We start from the raw sequence: 22,176 nt of genomic DNA on the forward strand, positions 1-22,176 counted from the left end.
TGCGGGCCCCAAGTCCCATGTGACACAGGACAGCTAGCATCCTCGCTATCACTGCACACAGTCTCTGGATGGTTCCTTAAAAATGATAGGCCTTAAAAAAAATAAAAAAAAAAAGATAGGCCTCTTTTTTTTTTTTTTCTTTTCGTTTTTTCTTTATCAAGAACATTCCGCAACCAGATTCATTTTGTGCTATTAGTCAATGGCTCTTCTCTGGCTACTCCACACATCTGCCTGACTTCCCCCACACGCAGCCATCTGTTGCTTTCCTACCACCAATAAAGTGAGCTTGGCTCCTTATTAGCATCCGTCAGGGGAGAAGTGGTCTTAGGGGCAGGTGACCATGGTGGTCCCACAGGAAGCCCAGCTCATGGTCGGGCTGTTTATTCCCCACCTAAGCAATCATGACTTCAGCATGCACTTCAAAAGCCAGGGCTCTGCACTTCCACTGAGGGTACGGCTCGATCCCCTCATAGCCGACTTTAATTCTTAAGCAGGAAATGTCTTCTCTACAGGGTATGTTCCTACAAAGCCATTTCAAGGAAAACAAAGTAAAGATTTTTCTTTTTAAAAATTTATCAAGTGACCCCATATAACCTTCAGAGTGGAAATAGCTTCTGCAAGCCTTTGGGCAAAGGAGGGGGGGAACATTAGAAGTGTCTCAGTTTCTTGATGACATTGAGGTCCAGGTATTCATCCAGAAAGCTGTTTGCAATCCCCAAGGCTCCCAGGACTGTCAGCAAGGCCAGACACCCCAGACTCAGCCGGAAACCGGTGATCCTGCAGGACAGACATGTGGCAGAGAGTTGATAACTAGCTGCAGGGATGAAGGGAGGTGTCCTGAGGTAGGCTGGACCTCTATGCTTTTGCCATTTGGAAATCTTGATTCATCACATAAATTGAAGAGGATGCCTAGCCACAGAGGTTAGTTGGCTCCTTTGAACATTCAAAGGATGATCAAGACTGGGCAGGATTATTTGCTTTGCAACTTTTTGGAGATAGTGCACAATTCTTGCAAGAATTTAAAGTATGGCGGCCACGAGCGCACATCCAGGGCATAGTTTGCACTTGAGGCTCCCATCTCACACCTGGCTGTGCATGGCACACAGGTCACTCGTGCCATCGCAGCCTTCGGAGCAGTCACTATCCTCAGGAACACGCACACACCTAAGTCAGACTCCATCCTGCTACTCTTTGCCTAAACACCCAATTTGTAGGTTCTCCTTACCTTTTCTTAGCTGCTTCTGAATATCCCCAGAAATACTGGTGACGGGCGTATATGTACACCAGACCGAGACAAGTAGCAAAAACTAGAGAGAAAATAGAGAAGACACGGAATATGATGGCGGGCTCTCAAAATGCATGAAAACAGAAAATGCTTGCAGAACATGCACGTGTCCTGAATACCCAAACAGCTCCAACAATTCAATCGTGAAAAGAAAATAACTTAATTCTTTTAATGCGCAAAATATTTGAATAGATAATTAATGCAGGAAGATGAGCAAGGGACCCATAAGCACACGAGAATTTTTTCAACATTATTTAACTGCAGTCAGTATCGGCAAACTGCATCTTAAGACCACGATGGGATGACACCGCTGCATACTCCCTGGAATGGCTATAACTTAAACAGACCAACAACATAAAATTTTGGCCCATACATTATTAGGGGGAATGAAAAATAGTACAGCCACTCGGGGAAAAGTTCTGGTAGTTTCTGATGGAGCTAAGCATACTTTTGACCCAGCAATCCCATGCCTACCTATTTACCCAAAAGAAATGAAAGCACGTGTCCATAACAAGACTTGTACAGAATGTCCATTGCAGCTTTATTCATAATGGGAAAAATGGAAAGAGCCCGGAAACCTACCAACAGGAGAGTGGATGACCAAACTGAGATAATCATCCTACAGAACAGCGCTCGGCAATGAAAAGACATGGGCACTTGCAACAACATGGTGAGTCTCAACATCTTGCTGAGTGAATACGGCGTTGCCCAAGAGTACATACTGTATGATTCCAACTATGTAAAGTTCTAGAATGGGCAAAACTAAACTATGATGAAAAAGACCAGAATAGTGTTTGCCTCTGAAGATGTCTGGCAAGCAGGGGCATAAGAAGACTTTCTAGGGGCATCTGGGTGGCTCAGTCGGTTAAGCATACAGCTCTTGGTTTCGGCTCAGGCCATGATCTCAAGGTCACAAGGTCGAGCCCCATATTGAACTCCACATTCAGCACGTCTAATGACTTATCTCTTTCCCTCTGCTCCTTCCCCTCTTTGCTTGCTCTCACTCCCCCAAATAAATAAATATAGAAAAAAAAACTTAAAAAAACAAAACCCCTTTCTGAGATCCTGAGCAGGGTGCACGTTTGAAACACCCCATCTAATGGCTTAACTCCCACGAAGCCAATGAGACCTCTTCAGGCCAATTAACAGGCAACTTAATTTTTCATGGGAAAGAATGGAAAATTATGACAAAAAAAATCCTTTTCTGATGGTTGGGGCCGCCTTATTCAGCCCACCACAGTGAAATCCAGAGGGTCAAATAGCAGACCTGGAGCCCCATCCTCAAAGGCACTTTTCTGATTAGCTGTTAAAGGCCACCTCACCTGACAAGGAACAACTGCCTCTGTTCATGCCCTCAGGGAACAAAAACATGAGCTGGACTAGAGTTAGGCAGTCTCTCTCTGAAGGACATTTTATCTGAGATCCTTCAGTTGACAGTAAAAATTACACGAAGACAAGGATGGGGCTGCCTTTGAAAGCAGCAGGACTGGGGTTTATTGAAATCGTAGCTGGTTAGTCGTCAGAGGTGAGGTAAGTTATCAGAAAGCAAGAGAGACTGAATTTGTCCAACTAGGGTAGCTGAGGCTGCTCCGCCCCCCTGTTGAAGAAGGGGGGACGCCTTCCGCTCACCAAGGATATTCCCAGCCAAACAGAAGGTAGAGGCCTACAGAGTTGCAAACTCAAGAGAAGGTGCGTGTGTTATTGGGAAGATGCTTACAGACTCTGCCTGTACTTGAGAGCCAATTTTCTCCTACACTCAAGAAAGTTAAGGTGGACAAATGACTTACCCCGTGATTTAGTTTCCTCCCCTGTAAAGTACGCACTAATTATAGAACCTACCTCATAAGAAGGTTTTTAGTCCTTATATACCCGATATGGTGGAGAGGTTCAAAAATCTATAACATGACCTGGCACATAGTGAATGCTCAATAAATAACAGCTATGATAATTAGAGTGAATTGCTGCAGATAAACTAGAACGAAGGGATCAGATTTGAAGACAGAGCTCATGTCATTTCTATCCAGGAAGGCCCAGCATACAGTTTGTTCCAAGTTTTTGTTGTTTTTTTTGTTTTGTTTTTTGTTTGATTACTGAATTAAATTGAAGTGAAGCCAAAGTTAGCTTACCTGCAGAGCAGTACTCTTTGATGCACACAAACATAGATTTTTTTTTTTTTTAAGATTTTATTCATTCATTCATGAAAGGCAGAGAAAGAGTGAGGCAGAGACACAGGCAGAGGGAGAAGCAGGCTCCACGCCGGGAGCCCGACGCAGGACTCGATCCCGGGACCCTGGGATCACGACTTGAGCCAAAGGCAGTTGCTTAACCGCTTAGCCACCCAGGCACCCATGGATAATTTCATTTAAAACAATTTCTGGGATCAGTACATGTATGGCTGCACATCTGTTCTTTCAGGGTTCTAAGAACCACAGTCATTATTAGAACAGAGTGGACCGTATTTTTAAATTATCTTGATTGGGCAGCCTGGGTGGCTCAGTGGTTTAGCACTGCCTTCAGCCCAGAGCCTGATCCTGGAGACCCAGGATCAAGTCCTGCATCAGGTCCCTGCATGGAGCCTGCTTCTCCCTCTGCCTGTCTCTCTCTCTCTCTCTCTCTCTCTCTCTCTCTCTCTCTCTCTCTCTGTGTGTGTGCATCTCATGAATAAATAAATAAAATCTTTAAAAAATAAAAATAAATAAATTACCTTGATTGAAATACCATCCAGCCATCCACAATGTAACCAGAAATATGGGGTAAAACTCCACACAGTTTTGTCTGCAGGAAAAAATAAAGACACGGGTTATTTTATGAGAAAACTATACACCAAAGTAGTATGCTTTCATCTGGAGGCAAATGCCCAACCTCTTCTTATAAAAATAATATAAGAATTACATAAAAACTTAGTGTGTTTTCATGTCAAAGGAGTCTTCCAAGATAAGACTCAAAAATTGTTTCAACCTTAGATCAGGGCCAAGAATCACTCTCCTCCACGTGAGCCACCAGTGGTGCTAGGAATGAATTCTAGCCCTTTTCCAAAACACAGATCTTGAGATGGCCTTGATTCTAACCCTAAAATGCATTGCATATCTTCTCTAAAGAACCCAGAAAGGAACACGGTTTATATTAATAGGCTTTCTTCCCCAAAATTCTTACATATTCATTGCCTTCCACTTGAGTTCCTCAGCGGTTAAAAAAAAAAAAAAATGGTTTTAGGTAATTCCCCTAAAATCTCCAGAAGTAAACGAGTATTTTTTCATTCCCGTTTTATGGAGGAAAAAACTAAGTCCTGAGAGCACAAGCTGAGTGATGCCTTGCAGAGAAAGGTACTAGGTCCCCACCAGATTCCAAAGCTCTGTCCTAACAGCAAGTCAAATTGCCTCTATTCATAGAAGACTTGGACGGAAAATTTGATTCTATTTTAAGCAAAATGGAATCGTTCTCTGGGAACTGTAATTCATCTGCACCTAGCAAAGGGAAAAAAGACGAATTATATTCATCCCTCCCATGCTACGCCCCTAAGTGGTCTTGGTTAGGTTGGCTGTGCTCCTTGCTGACAATATTACAACCGGAAAGAACCTTAATGTAACTTGTAATGAGGTCTCGAGTTGATCCTGGTGGAAGCCGCATAGTGCATAGAATCAGAAATGATTCCACATTCTTCCTTAAAGCTTGATTACTTAAGGTTATGAGGCAGTTGGCCCAGAAATAGTTATACTGGTTCTTGAAGAGCTATATCTTCTAACCGAGGTCACCATGAGTGGCTTTCTTTTCTTAATTAAAAAATTTAAAAATAAAATAATAATAATAATAATAATAATAAATAATAAAAATAAAAATTTAAAAAGTTGTTCTGTTTTGCTTTTTGCCACCACGATGGCGACACAGGTAGGCTCCTGAACTTCCTCCTCCCACGGAGACACTGATTCTACAACCACACGCAGAGCAGTTCCCTCCGAAAGAAATCCCAAACCAGCTGAGTGACTCCTACAGTTTAGGCAAGGAGAAAACCACCACACTGAACGTCACTCCCTCTCCCCCTGGCACAGCATCACACCGTCAGGCAGGAGTCCTCAACTTCCAGCTTCTCCCTGAGGACCACGCATAGCACTCCAGCTCTTAAGATTTCCAGTTGAGGGCTGGGCCCCTGAGAACCTAGCTCCCAAAGCTAATGGGGCTTGCATCCACAGGATTTGGGGGAGGACTCTAGTAGGACAGCTGCACATTCCCTCCCTTGAAATGCTAGCCGGAAGGGGCTGTTTCCAGGTGCATAATCAGTGGGGCCCCAGGAAGGAAGGGGGGGTGCTGAGGTCCTGGGTGTGAGCAGAGGTGGTTAGAAGCCATTGAGATTCAGGCAAGGGTGTGAACGTCACTGCGTTTGTGCTCCCTGAGGGCAGAGCCTGGAATATTGGGGCAGTTCGGTTCCCAAGAAATGAGTCCGTTTGTCCCCTCGAAGCAGCTAGCCATCGTTGGCCTCACCCTGACCTCAGGTTGTAGCTTTGCTTGTTATACTTTTCTCCTGGCCCCACTTTTGCTGACCTAGGCCCTCCGAAATGAGGTTTTGTCCACTTAACATCATCTCTCGGAGACTGGGCATACTCCTCCGATGGCCAGCCCGGGGCCAGCTGTCCTCAGATGGTCTTCTCCTGGTTGCCTGCTGAGAATACCACGATTGCTTGGCCTTGAAATACCTCGCATCCCATTCTACAGGTTCCTTACAGCCTCTTCACCCCCTCTGGTCTTTCTGCAGCCACAGCTAAATGGTCCATGCCTGGAGGTGCCCCAGGACTGTTCACAGCGAGTGAACGTTGTTTAACTCAGGGGACCAGGCTCTGAAGATCTGTTCTTTAACAGTCCTCTCAACGACTAATTACATCAATGAGAAAACTACAATGAAAATAATTTCTGGTCTCTTTTGGACACGGAGGCAGATACAGCCTGTCCTCGTACTATAGGCGATCCTCGGGAAAAGTCTCCAAATGCAACAGGAAACAGCTGGCAGTGGCTGTGCCCATTTCCTTCGTGTGGGAAGAGAGTGTAGAGCTGCTTACGACCCCTTTCCTGCATGTCCACACTGCGGTTAGAGACCTCTTTGCTCAGTAATCCTGTGCTCTTTTTTTTTTTCCTGTGCTCTTTTGATATTGAAGTTTCCCATAAAATGATTAGGGAGCAGCTTTTCCTTTGCTATATAGGCAGATGTCACGACGTGGCTCGAATTCTACCCAGGGGCAAATAACAGAATCTGCTAGAAAGACAGTCAGGGGACCAATCACCCTGGACTGAGCAGGATTTCAGAACATGGGACTCTTTCAGTTTTATAACCAGGACAGTCCCAGATAACTTGTCTTGGTCTGCCTGGAGCTGAGGGCTTCCTGGCACATGGAACTTTGAGTACTAAGACCAGGAAAGCCCAGGGCCAACTGGAAAGAGCCGGTCACCATAAAGGATGACCTAAAGGAGCCTAAGGAGATGGAGTAGTTAAAGCTGCTGAAACGTCTCATGGGTCATCCCCAGTTCCAAGGGAGCCCGGCGGTGGGGCCTCAGCAATGTCCCCCTCGGGCCCGAGGGCTGGCAGGAGTGAGGGCAGTCCCGAACTAAGTACCAACTGATCCTGTCTTCCTCATTAACTATGCTGCTAAGTTCACCTCATTTTGGAAAAAAGGATCAAGTTTTGGCCTGACAGCCAAATTTAGCAGCTCCTAAACCACTAGTCTCCAAATGTGTATAGTTCTGATGGTTGCATAACCTCATTAAGAACAACAACAACAAACAACAACAACAGCAACACACGTCCTATTGTGCGTAGCCGAAGCGGCTAGCTGACCACAAAGATGGTGTGAAGTTGGCGCTGTGGGGTAGCGGCCCAGCCAGGGACTAGATTCCCGGCCTCCCAGGATTCGGGTGGGGCTACTTCTTGCCAATGGAAAGAGAAAGTAAATCCTGTCGCTTCTGAGACCAATGATTAAGGAGCTGGTGTGCCAAGGTCCCTCCTCCCCACCCCACACATACATTGGTTGAGGGGAGAGAGCTCCGAGGACATGGATGGGGACAGACCCCTTAGATGGACGGAGCATAGGCCTCTACATGGCCACATGGAAGGCCACTCAAGCAGGAACACCCATGAGGGACCCTGTGTGAACAGGGTGTAACCTTGCATTGTGTTAAACCACTGGGAACATGGGGTTGATTCATTAGCGCCACTAATACAAACTGGAAGAGAATATCATATACATCGTAAAACACACACAAAATAGAAATTAAAGGAAGAGATTTTAAGAGCAAATATAAAAAGAAGCTCCAAAATCTCCTCACCCTCCCAGCAGATTCCTCAGCGCACCCTCAGCATGCACACGTCACTTGGGACACCTCTGACCTCAAACACTTCTGAATTACTCTGCTCTTTGGTGGAGTTCTAATAAACACACAACAGGAAACTGTGTATAGCAATCCTGTTCAGAGAAAAATCTGAACCAGGTACCAGATGGAAAAACCCGATTAGCTAGAGTGAATTTTGAATGGTATAACATGTTTAAAAAATAAAAACAAAAAAATAAAAATAAAAAAGTAAAAACAGACAAGGTGAGCTAAAGGCTTCTTAGGAGGTTTTCCTCTCTCAAGTTTTCGTTTGCTCCTTGGTGGCTCGTTGGGAAGCAGGGGGCTGCACACCGCCCTGAGTAGCTTGCTCTATTAACAGATGACCCCGCCTCAGTCTGCTGGCTTTTAACCCTGGAGAGTCTTTTCAATTATTTACACTGGCTGAGGGTCAGAGCAACAGGTTAATATGTTCAGAAAAGGCTCGGGGATGAAAGCCGTGGAAGTTAATCTTTCTATATAGATTTGTAACTATCTAAATTGCTCCTTGTCAAGTGACCCTTGTGTGGGAACACCAGAGAGCAGTTGCCTGTGATGTCAGGAGGGCAGGAGTCAAACCCCCAATTCAGGGATGCTGCTGATAAGCAACGGGATGAGCAGATAAGGGAGGGAGGCTTGCACCTCATCCACGTTGCTGCCGCTTCTCAGCCCCCCACCACCTGAGACTTGCCCAGCTCGTGTAACAGAGCTATTTGGTGGTGGCATGACTGACTGTGGGTGGCCCTCAAAATTCGTATGTTGAAGGACACCTGAGTGGCTCAGTGGTTGAGCATCTGGCTTCAGCTCAGGGCATGATCCCAGAGTCCCAGGATTGGGTCACATCGGGCTCCCCTCGAGGAGCCTGCTTCTCCCTCTCTCTGCCTCTCTCTGGGTGTCTCTCATGAATAAATAAATAAAAATCTTTTTTAAAAAATTTTCATAAGTTGAAGGCCTAACCTCCAGTATGGCTGTATGTGGAGTGAGAAAGCAATTACAGTAAAAGAGGTCAGAAGGGTGGGACTCTGATCTAATGGGATTGGTGTCCCTATAAGAAGAGACACCAGAGAGTTCTTTGACACCCACCAGCTTCACCCTGCCCACCCCCCTTCTCTGTCCTGGCGTGCACACGCCAAGGAAAGGACAAGTGAGGACGTACCAAGAAGGCGGCCATCTGCAAGCCAAAAGAAGAGAGCCCTCATCAGAAATCCAAGCAGCCAGAACCTTGATCTCAGATCAAGATCGTGATCTTCCAGCCTCCAGAAGTGTGAGCAAACAAATGTCAGTTGTTTAAGCCACTCAGTCTGTGGTGTTTTGTTACAGCAGCTGAGCTGACCGATACAGATGGTTTGTGCAGGAGGATGCTACAGTTTGAAGAGCTCATCATTCAGAGTCATTCTCTCTCCTCAGGGACCTCCAGCCCTTTCTAACTCAGTGGGTAAGTACATCTTAGGCTTTCAGCTGATTTTAAGATGGGTGCACTTGTCAGAAAAATGGGAATATGTCCACTCTATTTTATTTAACTTATTTGTACTTACTACAGAAATAGGTGACCCATATCACTTATAAGCTCAGTGTTGCAGAATTCCTGAATTGTGAATTTTCCCTTCTCCATAGTTTTTAGACATACATTAGAGCCACTAGTTTTAACCTCTAAATTTCAGGATTTGAATTCAAAATGACTATAAAAAGTAAGTGAAATAGCAAAAAAAATTAATAAGAATAATAATAATACAGCTATCATTGAAGCTGAAGAAGAGGGTACTATTTCTCAAGAGTACTCAGATTCATGATGATTGGGCTTACTTGTGACAGGCTGATTCTGGAACAGGAACTGAATAATTCAATATTAAGCAAATAGGGGTGCTCAAAGAACTAAGTAAGAGGAAATTCTTCATTCTTACCCAGCGCTAACAAAACCATCGTTGGGACACTACACATATTTCTAGGCTTCAGGTTTAGAAATAATATGAAAAATCTTAGTCTAAAGAGAACCACCAAGATTTTTTAATGGGGGGGGGGGGGGAGCTGAAGAATTATTACTACCTAGCCTCAAAATACAGAAGATGAAAGGTACTTAATAATGGTCCCCAACTGTATAAAAGAGTGGGGTCATTAGCAGCTATTCTTCTCTTCTGGTGAGAACAGAATCAGAGGGAATATACTTAAATTGCAACAAGATCAAGGTAGTACTTGGATCTACTTTTTAGATTTATAAAAGCCTTCAATCTAAAGGAATCAAGGTACCCAAATTAGACTAGATAGAAATTTCTAAGCTTAGCAATAACATGAAGGAATGGCCCTTGTTGAAACTACACCTACTTTGTTCACAAGTTTAAATTGTATTCTGGCAAAAGACTGCAAAACTCTAGAGAGTCCTCTCTCAGGCCCTCCCTATAGGAAGAGAAGAGGACCTGAATGAGGAAGAGGCCCTGGGCTGGTAACATGGGTAAAGTGGGTGCCATAATAATCACCTTGGCTTGGCAAATGAATATCCAACCTGAGGTGAGCTTGAGACAGGAAATAGGTACTTCCGTGGTGGTCAGAGGGACCTAGGAAGTGATTGGTAGATGTCGGTTCCCACTTAGAGATAGGATCAGTCCCAACACCACGCTTCTTGGCCATACTTAGGGCAAAGCAGTGGGGGGAAAAAAGAGTAGGGAAAAGACAGCATTCTGATATAGCCAAGGTCATAAGACCTTCAAGGGAAGCTGAAGGACTCAATGCTTTGGTCTAGGAGAGTCAGGAAAAAAAGTCATTTCCTCTCAGGGACTTGCAGAGTTCAACAGAGCCTACCCTTGAAGACAAGAATAGCCGAGTAGGCTTTGGAATGACCCGGGTATCCCAGGGGATGCTGCCTCAACTGCCTCTGGTAAGGTTAAAATAGCTTCACTAGCAATGAATTCAATCTGAATTGGCCTAATTTACCTAAACCGTATAGCCCAAGGCAAAGATCTGGGCTAGTGCTATGGAACATCTAAGAAGGAATTCAGGGAAGTGAGTAGGACCATCCCCACTCACCCTTCAGAGAGAACCCAGGACAATTACTAAACTACCGTGCCCTGGAAGATGTTTTGTGACTCCTCACTCCCTCTGCCTTGCTTATTGGCCATTATTTTTTGATCCCTCTCTCTTCTACCATTATTAATCAAACACAACAAACAAAACACTTCTAACAAGGATATTAGGTTTGTATACATTTTTTTTAAAAACAGCAACTTAAGAGAAATATTTCAAATCGGTGTTCAGCTGTATACGAGAAGGGAGAGGGGCACCTCGGTGGCTCATTTAAGGTTGAGTGTCTGACTCTTGGTTTCAGCTCAGGTCTTGATCTCAGGATCGTGAGATCGAGCCCCACAACAGTCTCCGCTCTCAGCATGGAGTCTGCTTGGGATTCTTTCCCCCTCCCTCCTCTTCTCCCTCTGCTATTCCTCCCCTCCAACCCCTCCTCCCCGTACTCAATCTCTCTCAAATGAATAAATAAATAAATCTTTTTTAAAAAGAGACGGAGAAGGAAGACAGCAATAACTTGAAAGAAATCAAATTTGTGGAAAGTATAAGAACAAACCAGAAGCGGCCCAAGGATTGCATGGGCTGGAAGCCCAACCCTCCCCAATGGAAAGTTCTCAGATGACGGAAGATAAGGTGGGAAGATGTGGAATTTCCTCCTGTGATGATTTTTATAAATAGTACAGCATCTCCCAGACTTCCAGCATTAATATATCAGTGTCAAAATTTTAGAGTCTCCATATAGCATCTTACTATTTTTCTATAAATCAGTTATATTATTTTTTACTTAAATTAGGGAGAATGAAATTTTATGAGTAGAAAAAGAATATCGCTTTCTAAATAAAGGATAAGTATAAATCCCATGAGAACAAAATTTGCCAAGTTCTCATGAGATGCTGCTGATTGCTGAAGGCTCGGCGCATGAGACCCTCCCTCTGTCAAACAGGAGAATGGATGTTCAAGAGGTGTTGAGAACACATCACGAGGACTCCCTGCTAAATGTGACTGATTGAACCCATGTTTATTTCTTCTTCCTCCTGGAGCCTCACTAAAATGCCAGGAAAGGGGAAAAAGTAGATATAAAGTCATCAAGAACAAAGAGAGTGGGAGCAGACATGGCAGGGGAAGAGAGGTATCAGCAAATTTCTGAAGAAGGACAGCACTCACTCTCTAGACAATAGAGAACCCAAGACAGAGAATCTCAGGGGAGTCCAGGAGCAATGGAGGGTAGGGATAAAATTCTGTGCTGAAACCTGAGCTAACCCACATACTGTATAGTAGAAGAACCTTCCTTCCCTCACCCACCACACTGTCTGGTTTCTAGAAGTGAGACCTAGTATACCCACCCATCCTCCTCCCTCACCCCATACTTGCCTGCCCCCACAGAGGGCTTACGGGGTTTCCTTAGAGAAACCAAATGGTCCCAGAAAGATAACCTACAGATACTGGCATTTGGGGGTCTCCGAAAGAAAGCTGCTGCTGATCAATCACCCTCTCGGGAAGCTGCCCACTCAGTAAGCCCCACCCATGCACACAGAGCTTCCAATTCATTTGCTGATGCTCTTTATTAAATTTGCACAGACAGCCAATCAAGAACCACCTGACATTTGAGTAAAGCTTCTAAGATCTCCTTTGCACAGATCTCTTTGCTGGACCCTTATCTTCTTGACTTCTAAGGCTGGTTCAGTCTTTGCCCCTCTTCTCTCCTTTACCCACACCCACTCCCTTAAAGAGTTCTTTAAAAAAAATTTTTTTTTTTAATATTTTGTCCACTCTCATGGTTCTAAATTATCTTCGTGTGCCAATGACTCTTGAATTTATGTTTCCAGCTTAGATCTCTCTGCTGAAATGCAGATTCATATGTCCACCTGCCTGGGTCTCTCCACTCAGATGCATAAACAATGTACTGCGTAGTTTACAAGGAAAGAGGAAATGATCTGAGTAGCTGGTGAACGACCATGCTTACAGCCCCTCCTTAGCTGTAGCATAAGTCACGTCTCAGACACATGTCACACGGAACCTCCTGGTCTTCCCCCCCAAACTGCTTCTCCTGTTGCCCCCTCTCTCTCTGTTGTCTCTTGGGATGCTCGGGCCAAAACCCTGAGGTCGTTCTTGATGCTTCTCACACTCCATATTTATTGTGTCAGGAAATTTGCTTGGCTCTACTCTCCAAACATATCCAGAATCTGACCATTTCTCACCACCTGCCTGGTTCAAGGTAGCCTCCTAACCCGAATTCTCTGCTTCGACTAATGCCTCCATATAGACTGTTCTCATCAAAGCAGACCAAATGATCCTTTTAGAACATAGGATCGTGTATTCCTCTGCTCAAAACCTTATAATGCCTTTCTGTTTGGCTCACAGAAAAGCCAAAGTCCTTACAACAGCCTTTTAAGGCCTTACGTGACCCATCCATTACCTTTCTGACTTTACCTCCCGCCACTTCCTGTCAGCTCCTTTCAGCCACGCTGACCTCTTTGCTAACCCACCAGGCACATTCCCACTTGGGGTCTTTGCAATAATTATTCCTTTCACCTCAAGAGTGTTTACTCTGCATGTTTGCATGGCTAACTCTACCTGCTTCAAGCCTTTGCTCAAGTGTCACCTTCTCAGTGGCATCTACACTGACCACCCTAAATAGTAACCTGCCCCAACTTACCCCCCAGTAACCCACCCCAAAAAGCTCCTTACAATGTTCTCCTTTTTCTTTTATTCCTTAACACTTACCACCTCTCTCATAATATAGTATTTTCTTAGGATGTTATCTATTTACTTTCTATCTTCTATACCTAATATTTCTATAAGGTAAACTTCAAGAGGGCAAGGATCTTTGTCTAATTTTTCACTGATATATCCCAAACTGCTGGAAGAGCACTGGCTATACAGAGGTGCTCAATAAATATTTAATGGGCAAATAATAAATAAAAATGAAAGACAAAAGCTAAAACAGACAAATCAGAAGGAACTTGGAAAAAACAGAAATGATACAAGAAGGCAAAAAATATATTATCATTAAAATCCTCAAATATAAGAGAATAAACTGCATCCATAAAACAGAAAAGGAATAATTTGATAGCAGCAATAACTAAAGAGCAACCAAAGAATAAAAATTAATTCTTAGAAGTTAAAATTGGTGTCTGAATTTTTTTAAAGATTAGTAAACAGAAGTTCAAGAAATTTCCCAGAAAGAACAACAGTCCAAGAAGATGAAAAACCAAAGATAAAAGAAAACTAGATGACCAATTTGGGGGTCAATATACAACTAATATAGGTTTTAAGAATAAAGGAACAGAGAAAACAGAGAAGAGGTAATTCAGGGAAAAGGATTATTTTTTAAAAGTTCTAGAACAGAAAGACATGAGTTGTCAGGCTATAAAAAAGCCTTATCTAAGGTTCAGCATAGTGAAGACAGATGCCTCTAAACAAGCACAGCACCATACCATCTTTGGACATTGGGGTGAGGGGAAGATCCTAAAGCTTCCACAGTTTCCAAAGAATCAGGAATTAGAATGGCATTGAACATCATGACCATATCAATGAAAACTAGAAAATAACAAAAGAATATTTCCAAAAATCTGAGGGTAAGGATTTTTAACGTAGAAATACATGTCTAACCAAGCCTACAATCAGCTGTGAGGCAGAATAAAAGCATATATAGAAATTTAAAGTCTCAAAATTGACCAACTATTTACCCCCTCTCAGGAAACTTCTGCAGGGTATGTTCCACCAACATGAGAGAAAAATCAATATATAGGAAATAGGAAATACAGGAAAACAGGCAATCCAAATCAGGAAAATATTAAAGAATAAATTCCTAGGATGATGAGAAGTCCCAAAATGACAGCATATAGCAGATTTAAAAAGCATCCTCCAGGGGATCCCTGGGTGGCGCAGCTGTTTGGCGCCTGCCTTTGGCCCAGGGCGCGGTCCTGGAGACCCGGGATCGAATCCCACGTCGGGCTCTCGGTGCATGGAGCCTGTTTCTCCCTCTGCCTGTGTCCCTGCCTCTCTCTCTCTCTGTGACTGTCATAAATAAATAAAAATGTTTAAAAAAAAAAAAAAAGCATCCTCCAGATTGGAGCAGAAAGATGGAGGATTCAAGCAGAGATTATCCAAGACAAAAACCAATGGTATTACTAGATTAATGTATTTGAATGTATTAAGAGAAGATTTTCAGTCCTGTTAAAGATTTGAGGATGAAACTAAGCAAACAAATAAACAAAAAGGCAATCATTAACCCCAGGTAAAACAAAAAATTCACAGGAAGATGAAATCATAGTATACTATCTGACTCAGCTTTGAACATTACTTAATTAATAACAATAATATAAGCATTGGTTATTGGTTTAACTCAACAAAGTGATGTAACTATACTGGAAGGTGGAGGTAAGGAAAAGAGGAAGTGCAGAGACTTCAAATTCTTTATTCCATAAAAGGAAGCTAATCAATAATGTCTAAAATTTGTGAATTAATAAATAGCAGTGAAATCATAATGGTTAGAAACATGGAAGTAAATACCAAAAGTAGTAGTCAGAAGGGTGCCAGTGATTGTCTCTGGAGATGGATTGGCAGTAAGGAGAGTTATTTGTTGCTTTCGAGCTTGTAATCTCACTTTACTTTCAGACCATATACATATGTTACGCTAATAAAAATAAATACTGGAGTGTGGAACATACTGGCACCAAACCAATGCCTTCCACTCGACATAATCATAAAGATTCAAAGACAATTAAAGTGGAAATGAGTTTCTCACCACATCGTCCGATGTTACTGATAATCATATCCTGGGCATAAAGTTTCAATCAAGTAAGAGATCAAGCTCTGGAGATGTGCTGTACAACACGACCTCTACAAACAATAATGTTTTATACATTTCAATTTTTTAAGAGGGTATATCTCCTATTACATGTTCTTACCTCAATAAAATTTTGTTGCAAAAATCATCTTTATGCACCTCTTAAAATTCTCCCTTCTATACCAGTGTATTCATCCCACACTTTCAAGCCTACAGAATAGTCTATGTGATTCTTGTGGAAGCAGAGAGATGGACAAGAGGACAACGCTGCAGCTCAAGGATCATGACTTGCCCCAAACGACTCAAGATGTAATAAAAAGCTGAAGAATCTAATTATCATGAAAGAAATCAAAATCCACAGTTTAAAATTTTTTCCACAAAGAAAACATCAGTACAGATCATTTTACAGACAAATTCTAACAATTTTAAAGGAACACACTCTCCCAATCTTATTAAAATTCTCTCAGAAAATAATTCTCTAACTCATTCAATGAGACTAGTAAAATCTTGATATCAGAGTGAGACAAAAATCATATAAGAAAGGAAAATTATAGGCCCACGTCACTCATAGATGAAAAATCCCAAAGTATTAACAAAAGAACTGAGTGACACATAAATGGTGACACATGTAATGTTTCTAAAAGCACTTATTTGGGGGATGAAATACAAAGGGAGCCCTAGCATCTGCAGCAGCCAAATTCATGGTGTTTATGGTGGAACATTCTGTGTGGATCTGAAAAGACAAGATGATCAAAATCACTATACATATGTGTGAAATGGAAAACTTTCTCATTCTTACAGGTTGGAGATTTTAGGAAATGGTTCATGGACAGAGGATAACACTGACCCATCTCTGTTTCAAGTGGAAAGGAAAAATAAAGATGGAAAATTGATGTCATAGCTAATCCGGCTGGAGGCTATTGAACTCTCAGCGTACAGTTAACCAAACTGCCATGCTTAGACGTGGATAGCAGTCTTTCTTAAGATCCCAGCCTTTTCTGTAAACGTACCCTCTAAATTCAAAATATAGGTTGGTAGAGACTCCATGTGCTAGCTACTTCAAGCTTCAAGCATCATGACGAGGGGCTTGGCTGTGAAGGGTGGTTTGTTATAATGGGATACATTCTCTGCGCGTCTTTCCCGATCAGAGTTCTCTATACGTGGGAGGCCTGGATCCCTCAAGGGTGGGGGAAGCATTACTTACTGTGCACGGAACATCCTCTCAAACTCTGGTGACCCAGAAACGGCCGGGGGCGTTACTTTGTATTTTAATCTTGCCTTTCCTACATGTAAAGCAAAATAACCTGCAAGTATAGAGGGATTAACAATTAGAATGTGGCATTAGAATGTGGCACATCACTATTCATTAGGAAAACACAAATTTATTTTTTTTAAGATTTTATTCATTTATTCATAGACAGAGAGAGAGAGGCAGAGGGAGAAGCAGGCTCCACACAGGGAGCCTGACATGGGACTCAATCTCGGGTCTCCAGGATCAAACTGCAGCCAAACTGCTGCGCCACCAGTTGCCCAGGAAAACACAAATTTAAACCACAATTAGATACCATTACATACCTAGTAAAACGTTTAAGATTAAAAAGACAGGGATCCCTGGGTGGCTCAGCGGTTTGGCGCCTGCCTTTGGCCCAGGGCGCGATCCTGGAGACCCAGGATCGAATCCCACATTGGGCTCCCGGTGCATGGAGCTTGCTTCTCCCTCTGCCTGTGTCTCTGCCTCTCTCTCTCTCTCTCTCTCTCTCTCTCTGTGACTATCATAAATAAATAAAAATTTTAAAAAATTTTAAAAAAAGACGAATCATATCAACTAAAAAAGAGAAATAAGGCTATAATGGCAGCCAGAATTCTCATGCACTCTGGTGGAATGTAAGATGGTACAATCACTTTAGGAAACCACCTAGAAAGGATTTTTTAGTTAGATATATGTAGACCATATAGCCAGTCACTCCAATCCTAGTTATCTCTCCAAGAGAAATTAAATCATGTGTCCACACAAAAATGTGTGCACAAACATACACAGCAGCTTTATTCATAACAACCAAAAATCAGGAACACCTCTGCAATGGTTAATTTTATTGTGTCAACTAAGCTAGGCCACGGCGCCCAACTGTCTGGTCAAACACCAGTCTAGATGTTTCTGTGAAAATATTTTTTGGATGTGATTAACATTTATATCAGCAGACTCTGAGTAAAAAGCAGATTACCCTCCCTGGTGTGGGTGGGCCTCATCCAATCAGTTGAAGGCCTGAAGAGAAAAGACTGCGGTTCCCCCAAAGAGAATGGAAGTCGGCCTCCACCCTGCCTTCAGGCTCAATGCTGCAACACCGGCTCTTGCTAGACTGGCCAGCCTTCCAGCCCAGCCTGTAAATTTTCAGAGTTGCTAGCCCCCACAACGACATGAACCAATTTTTTAGACAAATGCCTGTGTGTGTGTGTGTGTGTGTGTGTGTGTGAGTGTGTGTCTATCGTATTGGTTCTGCTTCTCTGGAGAACCCTAACACCAATGGGTTAGGGTGGATCAACCAGTTAATGGATAAACATATCATAGTATTGCAACATATCCATCCAATAGAATACTATTAGAGCATATAAAGGAATGAACTGTTGACGCAGGAAACAACCTGCGTGACCCTCAAGCCTATTACATCGAGCAAAAGCAGCAAGATCAGGAGAGACTAGTGCTGGGTAGTTTCACTTATACAAACGTCTCAAAAATGAATCCACAGCGACATAAAGCGGACCCGCGGCTCCCTAGAGATGACAAGAGCAAGGAGGGACGGTCACAAGAAAACTTTAGGGGATGATGTCTCCCCGTCGGACTCAGTTTCCCTACTCTAAAACGACTATGACTTTGTTCTCCGTCATTGGTCTGTTGCACAGACCTCCCGAGCCCAGTGCCGGAGTCCCTCGCATCTGATGACCAGGCCTGGAAAACCTCATTGCATTTCAGACCCACGCTTGCCTCCTCGGTCAGGTGTTCTCACCTCCTGTCCTTATCACCCCCCTTTTTTTCTTACCCCATAATTAGCTCTGGGGTCTATTATTTCCCTTCGGATGATTTCTTCCCGTTTCAGTTCCTTACCAGTTGTCTCCACATTATTCTGGTCTCCCTTATTCCAGTACCTCCAGATCCGCTTCCTACTTGCTAATGTCTCAGAACCAGTTTCCCACTGGGCGTGATGCATTTCCTCCGGAGGGATCTCCCGGGTCAGGGGCCACAGACACACCGTGTCCACCACTGGGACCCCGTGATGAGGGTGCAAGGGCTGCTTTACCTTCCCCGGAGAGCCTCTGTTTCCTTTCCCGCCTTCACAGTCACCTAGAAACCACTTGACCATATTCGCCTTTTGCTTGGCCTGTCTTTCCCCTTTCCTTCACTTGTCCAGAGGGGCATGTGTGGGCCGGGGCGAGTGACCCAAGGCCCCCCGCCCCCCATGCCCCCAAGTCCCCCCCCTCCCCGGCCACAGCTCAGCTCCTGCACCGGGTGGGGGGGGCACCGCTCAGGGTGGCGGCAGCTTCTGTCCATGCAGGAGCAGCCAAGGGTGGGGACTGACCATGCAGGGCACCAACCCCAGGCCAGGCCCCTGGGGGGCATCCTCACCCAGTGTCCTGCCTAACCCTGTCTGAGGGGAACATCAAAGGCCAGGGCCACCCGGCTGCTTAGTGGCCGAACTGGACAGATACGAGATACAGGTCACAACCCGACCTGCCCCTACGTGGTTCGCGGTGGCCCCTCCACAGACCCCAGGCATCTGCCGAAGCAGTCGACTCTGGTCCTCAGTGTCAACGAGTTATGCCACTTATGTCTCCTCTCTCTCGCTCTCTCTCTCTCTGTCTCCTCCCCCCACCCCAATCAGTAAATGTTCCATGCCTACCGCTGTTAAAAAGGAGACAACAGGCCCCAAACGGAGTCATTGGGGCTAGCCCGATGTCACCAAAGCGAGACTAAATACCTCACTTAATTACCATTCCCCCCTACCCCCCAGGGGAGTCTCAGGGCCACCAATCTGCATCCACCTGCTTGGCGCTAGAGAGCCCACCTCCCCGATACCCCCCTGCAGCCCCTGCCAGCAGGTGGCCTTTGCACAAGCAGCCGCCTTCCCAGGCAGCTTCCTGCCCTGCCCGCTTCTCACTGCACAAGTCCTACATTTCGCTGGGCTCTCAGGGCTCCTTTCTATGCGCTTCATGGGACGCTGCACAAAGCTGGGAAGATCTTTAAAATGGGCTCAGCTGGGGACGCCCGGTGTGGGGGGGCTCAGCGGTGGAGCATCTGCCTTGGGCTCAGGGTGTGACCCTGGGGTCCTGGGATCAAGCCCCGCATCAGCTCCCCTGCATGGAGCCTGCTTCTCCCTCTGCCTGTCTCTCTCTCTCTCTCTCTCTCTCTCTCAGGAATAAATAAAATCTTTTAAAAATAATAAGATCAAATGGACTCAGTTGAATCACCCATGGCAGGGCAGGCTGGATCTCCTCTCGTCTCCACCCACCCCTGCCCACCCCCACCTGACCCCTGGCCAGTCCCCACTGTCCCCTGCACCCCCACAGCAAGCAGAGGCATGCAAACTGCTCCTGCGCTCCCTGGGGCACAGGAGGGCCACAGCTGTGAGACCCTGGGTCAGCATCGGGGTGCTGGAGACCTGAGTGCTGCTTTGGTGGGCGGCAAACACCCTGCTCCAGTCTAGAAAAGGCTGGGAGTGCAACCACTGAACGTGTGTCTTCGCACAGTACAGTGTTCTCGTAGATTCACAGCACTGCTTAGGCCAGGCACCGATGGTGCGCACAGGCCTGGGCCTCCCCCACCCCCCGCAGGCAGGCATGGGTGGCTCCGAGGCTTGCTCACCGGTGGCCAGGCCGTTTGCCCCATCTAGCGTGTTAAGGTGACATCATGGATAAGGTGAGGAGCACTGGGCAAGTGTGCCCCCGTGGAGCCAACGCCCTTGACACAGCCAGCACCGGACATGCCAACCCCCCAGGGGGAGGTGCTTTCAAACTTGGGATTGGTCGCCCAACCTGAAGCTCCAGTTTCCGCAGACGTTTTTAAACCTGCTGATCGTGCCTGCCCGAGCCGGTTTCCTTAAGAAGCATTCACTGAAAGATCAGGGTTCACGGAATCACAAGCACCGTCCAGGCAGGTGCAAGGTCCCTTGGAACACTCCCACTTCGTACTTCCAGCCCGCTCCCCTCAGCTTAGCCAGTGCATTTCTTTCTTTTAAAAAAAACAAGATTTTACTAATTTATTCACGAGAGACACAGACAGAGAGGCAGAGACACAGGCAGAGGGAGAGGCAGGCTCCCTGCAGGGAGCCGGATGTGAGACTCATCCGGGGACTCCAGGATCAGGCCCTGGGCCGAAGGCAGGTGCTAAACCGCTGAGCCACCCGGGCCACCGGTAGTGGTATTTTTAACCTTTTTTTTTTTTTTAAGATTTTATTTATTTATGCAAGAGAGACACAGAGAGGGGCAGAGACCCAGGCAGAGCGAGAAGCAGGCCCGATGCAGGGAGCCCGGGCAGGACTGGATCCGGGACCTCGGGGTCACGCCCTGGGCCCGAGGCAGCCCCTGAGTCCCCCCCGCCCCCCCGCCCGGGCTAGTGCATTTGTAAGGCTGGTTTGCACTGGGGGCCTGGGTTGTGCCACAGACAGGGCAGCGTCCCTGCGCCCTGGGGGCCTCCGGCCTCCCCTCTGAGGGAAGCGCTCCCTGGAATGTACCAGAGCCGAGTCCCCAGAGCGGGAGGCGCCGCGGAGCCGGGCTCCAGGCGGGGGAACTCACAGGCCAGACCCCCCCCCGCACGCGCGGGCACACGCGGACACACACGCGGGCACACGCGGACACACACACGCGCGCGCGCACCGGCCCCTACTTTGTTGGCAGGCGGACAGGACCGAGGCGGCAGCCAGCAGGACCGAGCGCGCCGGCATCCTGCACCGACGTCCTGGCTCCGGGAGGGAGGGCGGGCCGCGGGCGCTCCCCCGGCGGGCGGCCTTCCTCCTCAGCCGCAGCCCCAGGCGGGCGGGGCGGGCCCAGGGCCCCGGGGAGCCCCGAGCAGCCGGCGTCCGCCGCGACCTTTGCTCTGGAGCGGGAGTCCCGGGGCGGGTGGCCCCGGGGCTGCCCGTCCGGATCCGCATCTGGCCGAGCCCCGCGCCCCGAGCCCGGACCACCCCCCGCCCCGAGCCCCGAGTCCCCACAAACCCCGAGCCCCCCCGAGCCCCCCAAGCCCCGGGCCTCCCAAACCCCGAGTACCCCCGCGCCCCGAGCCCCCCCAACCCGAGGCCCCCGCGCCCCGAGCTCCCCCGAGCCCCCACCCCCCCAAACCCCGAGTCCCCGTGAGCCCTGAGCCCCCCGAGCCCCCAAGCCCTGGGCCTCCCCAAACCCCGAGTCCCCCCGTGCCCCGAGACCCCCCGAGACCCCCAAACCCCGAGGCCCCCGCGCCCCGAGCCCCCCTGAGCCCCCCAAACCCTGAGTCCCCCTGAGCCCCGAGCCCCCCCAAACCCCGAGTCCCTCCGAACCCCGAGCCCCCCCTTCCGAGCTCCCCCGAGACCCCCCTCCCGAGCCCCCCCCCCGAGCCCCCCGCGCCCCGAGCGCCCCCACGCCCTGAGCCCCCGAGCCCCGGGTTCCCCCGCGCCCCGAGCCCCCCGAGCCCCCCCTTGCCCCGAGGCCCCGAGCCTGCTGGAAGCCCCCGTGGGGCGCGGGCAGGTTACCGCGGAGCAGCAGCGCTCGCAGGCCGCCT

General features: G+C 46.8%; 1 protein-coding gene across 2 annotated transcripts; it reads right to left on the bottom strand.

Moving 5' to 3' along the window:
* Nucleotides 1-440: 440 nt before the first annotated feature.
* Nucleotides 441-21,450, bottom strand: MGST2 (microsomal glutathione S-transferase 2). 2 transcript variants are annotated; one of them, XM_038564508.1, is made up of 5 exons: nt 21,310-21,450; nt 16,639-16,738; nt 3,990-4,060; nt 1,226-1,307; nt 441-777 (listed from the first exon to the last, which is right to left on the bottom strand). In XM_038564508.1, the coding sequence occupies exons 1-5, from the start codon at nt 21,365-21,367 to the stop codon at nt 648-650; spliced, it is 441 nt and encodes a 146-aa protein (XP_038420436.1). In that variant the 5' UTR covers nt 21,368-21,450; the 3' UTR covers nt 441-647. The 2 variants fall into 2 exon arrangements, with proteins under 2 accessions (XP_038420436.1, XP_038420437.1); XM_038564509.1 differs by lacking the exon at nt 21,310-21,450 and adding an exon at nt 20,290-20,408.
* Nucleotides 21,451-22,176: the final 726 nt, after the last annotated feature.

This window comes from Canis lupus, chromosome 19 (genome assembly GCF_011100685.1).
Source record: "Canis lupus familiaris isolate Mischka breed German Shepherd chromosome 19, alternate assembly UU_Cfam_GSD_1.0, whole genome shotgun sequence".
Classification (NCBI taxonomy): Eukaryota; Metazoa; Chordata; class Mammalia; order Carnivora; family Canidae; genus Canis; species Canis lupus.